Source organism: Entelurus aequoreus, linkage group LG01 (assembly GCF_033978785.1).
Source record: "Entelurus aequoreus isolate RoL-2023_Sb linkage group LG01, RoL_Eaeq_v1.1, whole genome shotgun sequence".
Classification (NCBI taxonomy): Eukaryota; Metazoa; Chordata; class Actinopteri; order Syngnathiformes; family Syngnathidae; genus Entelurus; species Entelurus aequoreus.
The window spans coordinates 7987310-7996441 of NC_084731.1; the positions used below are offsets into that span (position 1 = coordinate 7987310).

The window sequence follows — 9132 nt, forward strand, 5'->3', positions numbered from 1 at the left end:
CTTAAGTTGTTCAACAGTCCGGGGGTCTCCCTTGTGCTATTTTAGGCTTCATAATGCGCCACACATTTTCAATGGGAGACAGGTCTGGACTACAGGCAGGCCAGTCTAGTACCCGCACTCTTTTACTATGAAGCCACGTTGATGTAACACGTGGCTTGGCATTGTCTTGCTGAAATAAGCAGGGGCGTCCATGGTAACGTTGCTTGAATGGCAACATATGTTGCTCCAAAACCTGTGTGTACCTTTCAGCATTAATGGCGCCTTCACAGATGTGTAAGCTACCCATGTCTTGGCCACTAATACACCCCCATACCATCACATATGCTGGCTTTCCAACTTTGCGCCTATAACAATCCGGATGGTTCTTTTCCTCTTTGGTCCGGAGGACACGACGTCCACAGTTTCCAAAAACAATTTGAAATGTGGACTCAGACCACAGAACACTTTTCCACTTTGTATCAGTCCATCTTAGATGAGCTCAGGCCCAGCGAAGCCGACGGCGTTTCTGGGTGTTGTTGATAAACGGTTTTCGCCTTGCATAGGAGAGTTTTAACTTGCACTTACAGATGTAGCGACCAACTGTAGTTACTGAGAGTGGGTTTCTGAAGTGTTCCTGAGCCCATGTGGTGATATCCTTTACACACTGATGTGGCTTGTTGATGCAGTACAGCCTGAGGGATGGAAGGTCACGGGCTTAGCTGCTTACGTGCAGTGATTTCTCCAGATTCTCTGAACCCTTTACATGTCAAACTACTTCCTTAACGTAAATGACCACCATAACCACAACACCAGGGGGAGCTCCACTAACAACGTTAAACCCAGATTCCCATCTAACAAAGGTCTTAACTCATTCTATTTCTATGCCACATCAATGTGGAATGCGCTCCCAACAGGTATAAAAGAAAGGGCATCTCTATCCTCCTTCAAAACCGCAATAAAAGTTCACCTCCAGGCTGCTACAACCCTAAACTAACACCCTCCCCGGATTGTTAATAATCAAATGTAAACAATCAAATGCAGATACTTTTTCTTATGCCTTCTGATCTCTCTCTCTCTCTCTCTCTCTCTCTCTCTCTCTCTCTCTCTCTCTCTCTCTCTCTCTCTCTCTCTCTCTCTCTCTCTCTCTCTCTCTCTCTCTCTCTCTCTCTCTATGTCCACTACTTGCTGTACATATCCTACCAAGTCAGACCTACACTGTTCCAATATCCATTTCTCTGTTCTCAATTGTTGATGACTGATGATAACAACCAAACCTACCCCCCCCCCCTCCACACCCCTGATTGTAAATAATGTAAATAATTCAATGTAATTATCTTGTGTGATGACTGTATTATGATGATAGTATATCTGATAGTATATATCTGTATAGAATCAATATAAAGGCCTACTGAAATGATTTTTTTTTATTTAAACAGGGATAGCAGATCCATTCTATGTGTCATACTTGATCATTTCGCGATATTGCCATATTTTTGCTGAAAGGATTTAGTGGAGAAAAACGACGATAAAGGTCGCAACTTTTGGTCGCTGATAAAAAAAAAAGCCTTGCCTATACCGGAAGTAGCGTGACGTCACAGGAGGTAGGGCTCCTCACAATTCCCCGTTGTTTACAATGGAGCGAGAGAGATTCGGAGCGAGAAAGCGACGATTACCCCATTAATTTGAGCGAGGATGAAAGATTAGTGGATGAGGAACGTTAGAGTGAATGACTAGAGAGGCAGTGCAGGGTGTATCTTTTTTCGCTCTGACCGTAACTTAGGTACAAGCTGGCTCATTGGATTCCACACCCTCTCCTTTTTCTATTGTGGATCACGGATTTGTATTTTAAACCACCTCGGATACTATATCCTCTTGAAAATGAGAGTCGAGAACGCGAAATGGACATTCACAGAGACTTTTATCTCTACGACAATACATCGTTGAAGCTCTTTAGCTACGGAGCTAAAGTGATAGCATCAGGCTCTAATGCAGATAGAAACAAAATTTTCAAAAACCCTGACTGGAAGGATAGACAGAAGATCAACAATACTATTAAACCATGAACATGTAAATACACGGTTAATAATTTACAGCTTGGCGAAGCTTAACAATTGAAGCTAACTTAGCTACGGAGCTAACGTGATAGCATCAGGCTCCAATGCAGATAGAAACAAAATTAAAAAAAACCCTGACTGGAAGGATAGACAGAAGATCAACAATACTATTAAACCATGGACATGTAAATACACGGTTAATAATTTCCAGCTTGGCGAAGCTTAAAAATGCTGTTGCTAACGACGCTACGGAGCTAACTTAGCTACGGAGCGGCGGCGGGCGTTGTAGCTTTCGACGACACCCCGGCCGCCATCAGACTCGGCAAGAAACATATATTTCCCCAAAGTTACGTACGTGACATGCACATAGCGACACGCACGTACGGGCAAGCGATCAAATTTTTGGAAGCCAAAGCTGTACTCACGGTAACGCGTCTGCTATCCAGCTCAAACACAACACAACCTCCTGGTTGTGTGGCTGTAGTCCGCCGCTAATACACCGATCGCACCTACAACTTTCTTCTTTGCAGTCTCCATTGTTCATTAAACAAATTGCAAAAGATTCACCAACACAGATGTCCAGAATACTGTGGAATTTTGCGAAGAAAACAGAGCTTTTTGTATTGGGTCCAATGGTGTCCAAACACTTCCCTTGCCTTCGTGACGTCACGTGCATACGTCATCATCCAAAGATATTTTCAACCGGAAGTTTAGCGGGAAATTTAAAATTGCACTTTATTAGTTAACCCGGCCGTATTGGCATGTGTTGCAATGTTAAGATTTCATCATTGATATATAAACTATCAGACTGCGTGGTCGGTAGTAGTGGCTTTCAGTAGGCCTTTAAGTGGACCCCGACTTAAACAAGTTGAAAAACGTATTCGGGTGTTACCATTTAGTGGTCAATTGGAATATGTACTTCACTGTGCAACCTACTAATAAAAGTCTCAATCAATCAATCAATATTACGGAGCGTAGATGGTGAAATCCCTAAATTCCTTGCAATAGCTGGTTGAGAAAGGTTTTTCTTAAACTGTTCAACAATTTGCTCACGCATTTGTTGACAAAGTGGTGACCCTCGCCCCATCCTTGTTTGTGAATGACTGAGCATTTCATGGAATCTACTTTTATACCCAATCATGGCACCCACCTGTTCCCAATTTGCCTGTTCACCTGTGGGATGTTCCAAATAAGTGTTTGATGAGCATTCCTCAACTTTATCAGTATTTATTGCCACCTTTCCCAACTTCTTTGTCACGTGTTGCTGGCATCAAATTCTAAAGTTAATGATTATTTGCACAAAAAAAAAAATGTTTATCAGTTTGAACATCAAATATGTTGTCTTTGTAGCATATTCAACTGAATATGGGTTGAAAAGGATTTGCAAATCATTGTATTCCGTTTATATTTACATCTAACACAATTTCCCAACTCATATGGAAACGGGGTTTGTACATATTCCGTACAATTGACAACTAAATGGTAACACCCCAATACGTTTTTCAACTTGTTTAAGTCAGGGTCCACGTTCATCAATTCATGGTAAAGAATTGACTGCAACAAAGTGTGAAACTGAAAGTACAAAACATATAAAGCCAATTAGTTACCAGAGGTGGGTAGAGTAGCCAGAAATTGTACTCAAGTAAGAGTACTGTTACTTTAGAGATTTATTACTCAAGTAAAAGTAAGGAGTAGTCACCCAAATATTTACTTGAGTAAAAGTAAAAAGTTTGTTGTGAAAAAACTACTCAAGTACTGAGTAACTGATGAATAACCTGTTCGTTTAATGATGACGGCAACAAATAATGCACAAAAACATAAAAATAGCAATGAGCAAATTCAGAGCCAGGAATATCTCTTAAGCAACTAAAACAATAATATATATTCAATAATAATACATTAACATAAAAAATATTAAGGCAAATTGAGCCACAATAACTTAACAGCACCATAGGCTCAGTAGGCAGAGATTACAAAGGAAAATAACAAGTTAGCCTTTTCGCAAACCATAAACTGATAGGTGTGGGCTGCACCTGGGAACACACTGTGCACTTCTGACTGGTGTTTGTATGTGTGTGTGTGTGTGTGTGTGTGTATGTGTGTGTGTGTGTGTGTGTGTGGAGGCTCTTGACCAACTCCCACAACAACCCACAGATGAAAGCATGGGAGAACCACCTACCTTGGATGAGCTGCAGGATGCCATTGGAAAGATGAGGAACAACAAGGCTGCTGGGCCCGACGGCATTCCAGCAGAGGTCCTGAAGAAAGGCGCACCCGATCTTACCAAGCACATCCATGCCCTGCTTCTCAAAATATGGGAAGAAGAGGAAATCCCTGCACAGCTCAGAGATGGCCTAATTGTCACCATATTTAAGAAAGGAGACAAGGCAGACTGTGGGAATTACCGTGGCATCTCTCTCCTGTCCACCATAGGGAAAGCCCTCGCTCGGGTTTTGGCCAACAGACTCACCCCCCTGTCAGAAAGCGTGCTTCCTGAGTCTCAGAGTGGATTTCGCCCAAGCAGAGGCACCACAGACATGATTTTCATCGCACGACAACTGCAAGAAAAATGCCGGGAACAAAACCAATCATTGTACATGGCCTTCATAGACCTCACCAAAGCCTTCGACTCGGTTAACCGTCAGGCCCTTTGGCTGGTTCTGTCCAAGATTGGCTGCCCAGACAAATACATCCGGGTACTGAGACTACTCCATGATAACATGTCAGCCACAGTGCTCAATGGCAGTGGAGATGAAACGGAACCCTTTAGGGTAGACACAGGTGTAAAACAGGGATGTGTCATCGCTCCAACACTATTTTACATCTTTGTTGCTGCTATCCTCCATCTCACAAACATACATCTGCCCCAGGGAGTCAAAATAATGTACAGAACCGACGGTCAACTCCTCAACATCAACCGTTTCAGGGCTAAAGGTCAAACCACCACCGTATCCACCATGGAGCTGCAATATGCAGACGATAATGCCCTCGTAGCCCTCTCAGAAGAGGACCTACAATGCACTCTGTCTGCTTTTGCGAAGGCATACAAACAGCTTGGTCTTGCCATCAATATAAAGAAAACCCAAATCCTCCACCAATCACCACCAAACAGTAGTGCGCCTGTCCTGCCCCCAAACCTCTCAATTGACAAAATCAGACCGGAAAATGTGGACCACTTCCAATATCTCGGGAGCCTCCTGTCATCTAAAGCTGTCATTGACGATGAAATTCACCACCGCCTCAGCTGTGCCAGTGGGGCCTTCTCAAGGCTGAGGAAGCGAGTCTTCGAGAACCATGACCTCCAAGCAAAGACCAAAATCCTGGTCTACAAAGCAGTCGTGCTCCCCACCCTTCTGTATGGGTCAGAAGCCTGGACCACCTACAGCAGGCACTTAAAGGCACTCGAGACCTACCATCATAGATGTCTCAGAAAAATCCTCAGGATCAGCTGGGAGGACCGACGCACCAACACCAGCGTCCTGGAGGAGGCTGGCTTGCCCACCATCACTGCCACGATTGCCCAAAACCAACTTAGATGGACTGGCCATGTAGTCCGCATGCCTGACTCTCGCCTCCCAAAACAAGTTCTTTATTCACAGCTTGTTGAAGGGAAACGGGCAAAGAAGAGATTTAAGGATAACATCAAGGCAAACCTGACAAAGTGTCGCATAGACCTTAAGTCTTGGGAAGTCAAGGCAACAGACAGGACGATGTGGAGAAACCTTGTCCGTGAGGGTGCCGCGCAATATAATGACGACCTCCGCCATGCTGCACAAGACAAGCGCAGACTAAGAAAGGAGAGAGCTTCCACCAAGCAGGCCCAACCCAAACCCACCACCACTACATTCCCTTGTCCACATTGCCCCAGAATAATCGGGTCCAGAATCGGCCTCTACGCCCACCTGAAGACCCACAAGGACCAGGAAGGAGGACAGTCATACTCGACCACGAGTGACCGCCGATGATGATGATGGTGTGTGTGTGTTTGTGTGTGTGTGTGTGTGTGTGTGTGTGTGTGTGTGTGTGTGTGTGTGTGTGTGTGTGTGTGTGTGTGTGTGTGTGTGTGTGTGTGTGTGTGTGCGACTGTGCGTGTGTGTGTGTGTGTGTGTGTGCGACTGTGCGTGTGTGTGTGTGTGTGTGTGTGTCTATGAGGCTGCAGTGCGTTAATAAATGTCCCCACACGATGTACATTTGACAGTGATTCATAGCAGGGAAGCTAACATCAGCCTACGGTGACAGCCAAAATATCTACTAACGTTACTTACCGCCATGTGCTTCCTCAAATTTGATGTTGAGTTCATGTAAGCTTAAGCTTGTTAATCATGTGACCGCCTGGCTCTGTTTGATTGGTGAAACGGAGTCAAACGTCACCAGTGACTGTATTTGATTGGTGAAACGGAGTCAAACGTCACCAGTGACTGTATTTGATTGGTGAAACGGAGTCAAACGTCACCAGTGACTGTATTTGATTGGTGAAACGGAGTCAAACGTCACCAGTGACTGCATTTGATTGGTGAAACGGAGTCAAACGTCACCAGTGACTGCATTTGATTGGTGAAACGGAGTCAAACGTCACCAGTGACTGCATTTGATTGGTGAAACGGAGTCAAACGTCACCAGTGACTGCATTTGATTGGTGAAACGGAGTCAAACGTCACCAGTGACTGTATTTGATTGGTGAAACGGAGTCAAACGTCACCAGTGACTGTATTTGATTGGTGAAACGGAGTCAAACGTCACCAGTGACTGTATTTGATTGGTGAAACGGAGTCAAACGTCACCAGTGACTGCATTTGATTGGTGAAACGGAGTCAAACGTCACCAGTGACTGCATTTGATTGGTGAAACGGAGTCAAACGTCACCAGTGACTGCATTTGATTGGTGAAACGGAGTCAAACGTCACCAGTGACTGCATTTGATTGGTGAAACGGAGTCAAACGTCACCAGTGACTGCATTTGATTGGTGAAACGGAGTCAAACGTCACCAGTGACTGCATTTGATTGGTGAAACGGAGTCAAACGTCACCAGTGACTGCATTTGATTGGTGAAACGGAGTCAAACGTCACCAGTGACTGCATTTGATTGGTGAAACGGAGTCAAACGTCACCAGTGACTGCATTTGATTGGTGAAACGGAGTCAAACGTCACCAGTGACTGCATTTGATTGGTGAAACGGAGTCAAACGTCACCAGTGACTGTATTTGATTGGTGAAACGGAGTCAAACGTCACCAGTGACTGCATTTGATTGGTGAAACGGAGTCAAACGTCACCAGTGACTGCATTTGATTGGTGGAACGGAGTCAAACGTCACCAGTGACTGTATTTGATTGGTGAAACGCAGGCATGCGATAGATCCTACTTTGAAGGTCTGTCTGACAAACCAAAACAAACAAAGTGTGCATTAACAGATGGATAAAAATCAGTAGCGAGTAGCGAGCTGAATGTAGATAAATGGAGCGGAGTAAAAGTAGCGTTTCTTCTCTATAAATATACTCAAGTAAAAGTAAAAGTATGTTGCATTAAAACTACTCTTAGAAGTACAATTTATCCCAAAAGTTACTCAAGTAGATGTAACGGAGTAAATGTAGCGCGTTACTACCCACCTCTGTTAGTTACAAATGTCAAAAAAGTTGTTGCAAAGCAGATCAATGAATGAAGTCACATTTCAAACTGTATTCTTCATATTTCATTTTAAAAGTGCAGATTTCAAGTCCAACTAACATGTTGCAGTTGGACCACCTCGGGAGGAAGACTTCCCCACAATGTCGTCACATTGCTTCCGCTGTCAAAAGTTTTCCACATGACGTTGATGAATCACCACCACAGATCAAGGTTCGTCACGAGCACTCTGGCCACGCCCACTTGCCGTGGACTTACTCCTTTGTCACTCGCTTCAAGCCTGCAGCACCAGGAATCATCCGCCCTCGCCCACACTGCACCATGGACTGGTGGGATGTGGTCTACAGCCCACTCTGGATGGTGTCCACGGTCCTGCTGGCTCTGGTGGTGCGTCTGCAGCGGAGAGGGTGCTGGGACCCGCGCTCCTGCCCCACGCAGCTCCGTGGGAAGACCGCAATGGTGACTGGAGCCAATTCAGGTCTGCTGCAGCACATCGGGCTTTTTGTTTGATTTTACCTGCACTTTTTGGTGCAACTTTCCTGGAAGCCCATCATGTAGCTATATCATGAACTATGAAGTTGAAATATGTGTCATAAGTTAAATAGATAAGTATCCGTCGGGTTAGGGCACAACAAACAAAACAACTGATAAAACTTTGCAACTGAATACTGTAGCAAGAATCTGTTTGAAACAGGAATTTTGTCGCAAGATGTAAGACATTACTAATGTACGGAGCCCCTAAAGCAGTGGTTCTTAACCTGGGTTCGATCGAACCCTTGGGGTTCGGTGAGTCAGGCTCAGGGGTTCGGCGGAGGTCAAGACACACCCGACTCATCGTGTGAATAAAAACTTCTCCCTATCGGCGTATTACGGATACGGCAACAGCAGAAGTCAGACCGATTTGCAGGTGTGTAATTTGTTGTGAGTTTATGCACTGTGTTGGTTTTGTTGTTTGAACAAGGTGATGTTCATGCACGCTTCATTTTGTGCACCAGTAAAAAAAACATGGTAACACTTTAGTATGGGGAACATATTCACCATTAATTAGTTACTTATTAACATGCAAATTAGTAAAATATTGGCTCTTAACTAGTCATTATTAAGTACTTATTAATGCCTTATTCGGCATGGCCTTATTATAACCCCAACCCTCTAACCCTGGCCCTAACCAAATAACCCTAACCCTAACCAAATAACTCTAAATTAAGTCTTTGTTACTTAGAATATGTTCCCCATACTAAAGTGTTACCAAAAACATATAACTTTGTCTTGAATTTGAAAAAAAACAACATTTTATTTTTCAATAAAGAAGGGTTGGGTGAATGCGCATATGAAACTGGTGGGGTTCGGTACCTCCAACAAGGTTAAGAACCACCGCCCTAAAGGGACATGGGGGGAAAAAAATTTTGATAATTGTTTTTTAAATTTATTTATTATTTTACATGTATCTCGTGCGCACGAGATACATGTCTAAAAA

General features: G+C 44.0%; 1 protein-coding gene across 3 annotated transcripts in view; it reads left to right on the forward strand.

Moving 5' to 3' along the window:
• Positions 1-5843: 5843 nt before the first annotated feature.
• The window catches only part of zgc:64106 (uncharacterized protein LOC393348 homolog), a 24019-nt gene continuing 20730 nt past the window's right edge, over positions 5844-9132 (forward strand). The window contains exons 1-3 of one of the 3 annotated variants that reach the window (XM_062043443.1): positions 5844-6006; positions 7767-7868; positions 7935-8133. In XM_062043443.1, the coding sequence (XP_061899427.1) occupies positions 5995-6006; positions 7767-7868; positions 7935-8133 (313 nt within the window). In that variant the 5' untranslated portion in view covers positions 5844-5994. The remainder of the gene's footprint in view (positions 6007-7766; positions 7869-7934; positions 8134-9132) is intronic. The other 2 variants (XM_062043451.1, XM_062043457.1) reach the window with 2 other exon arrangements.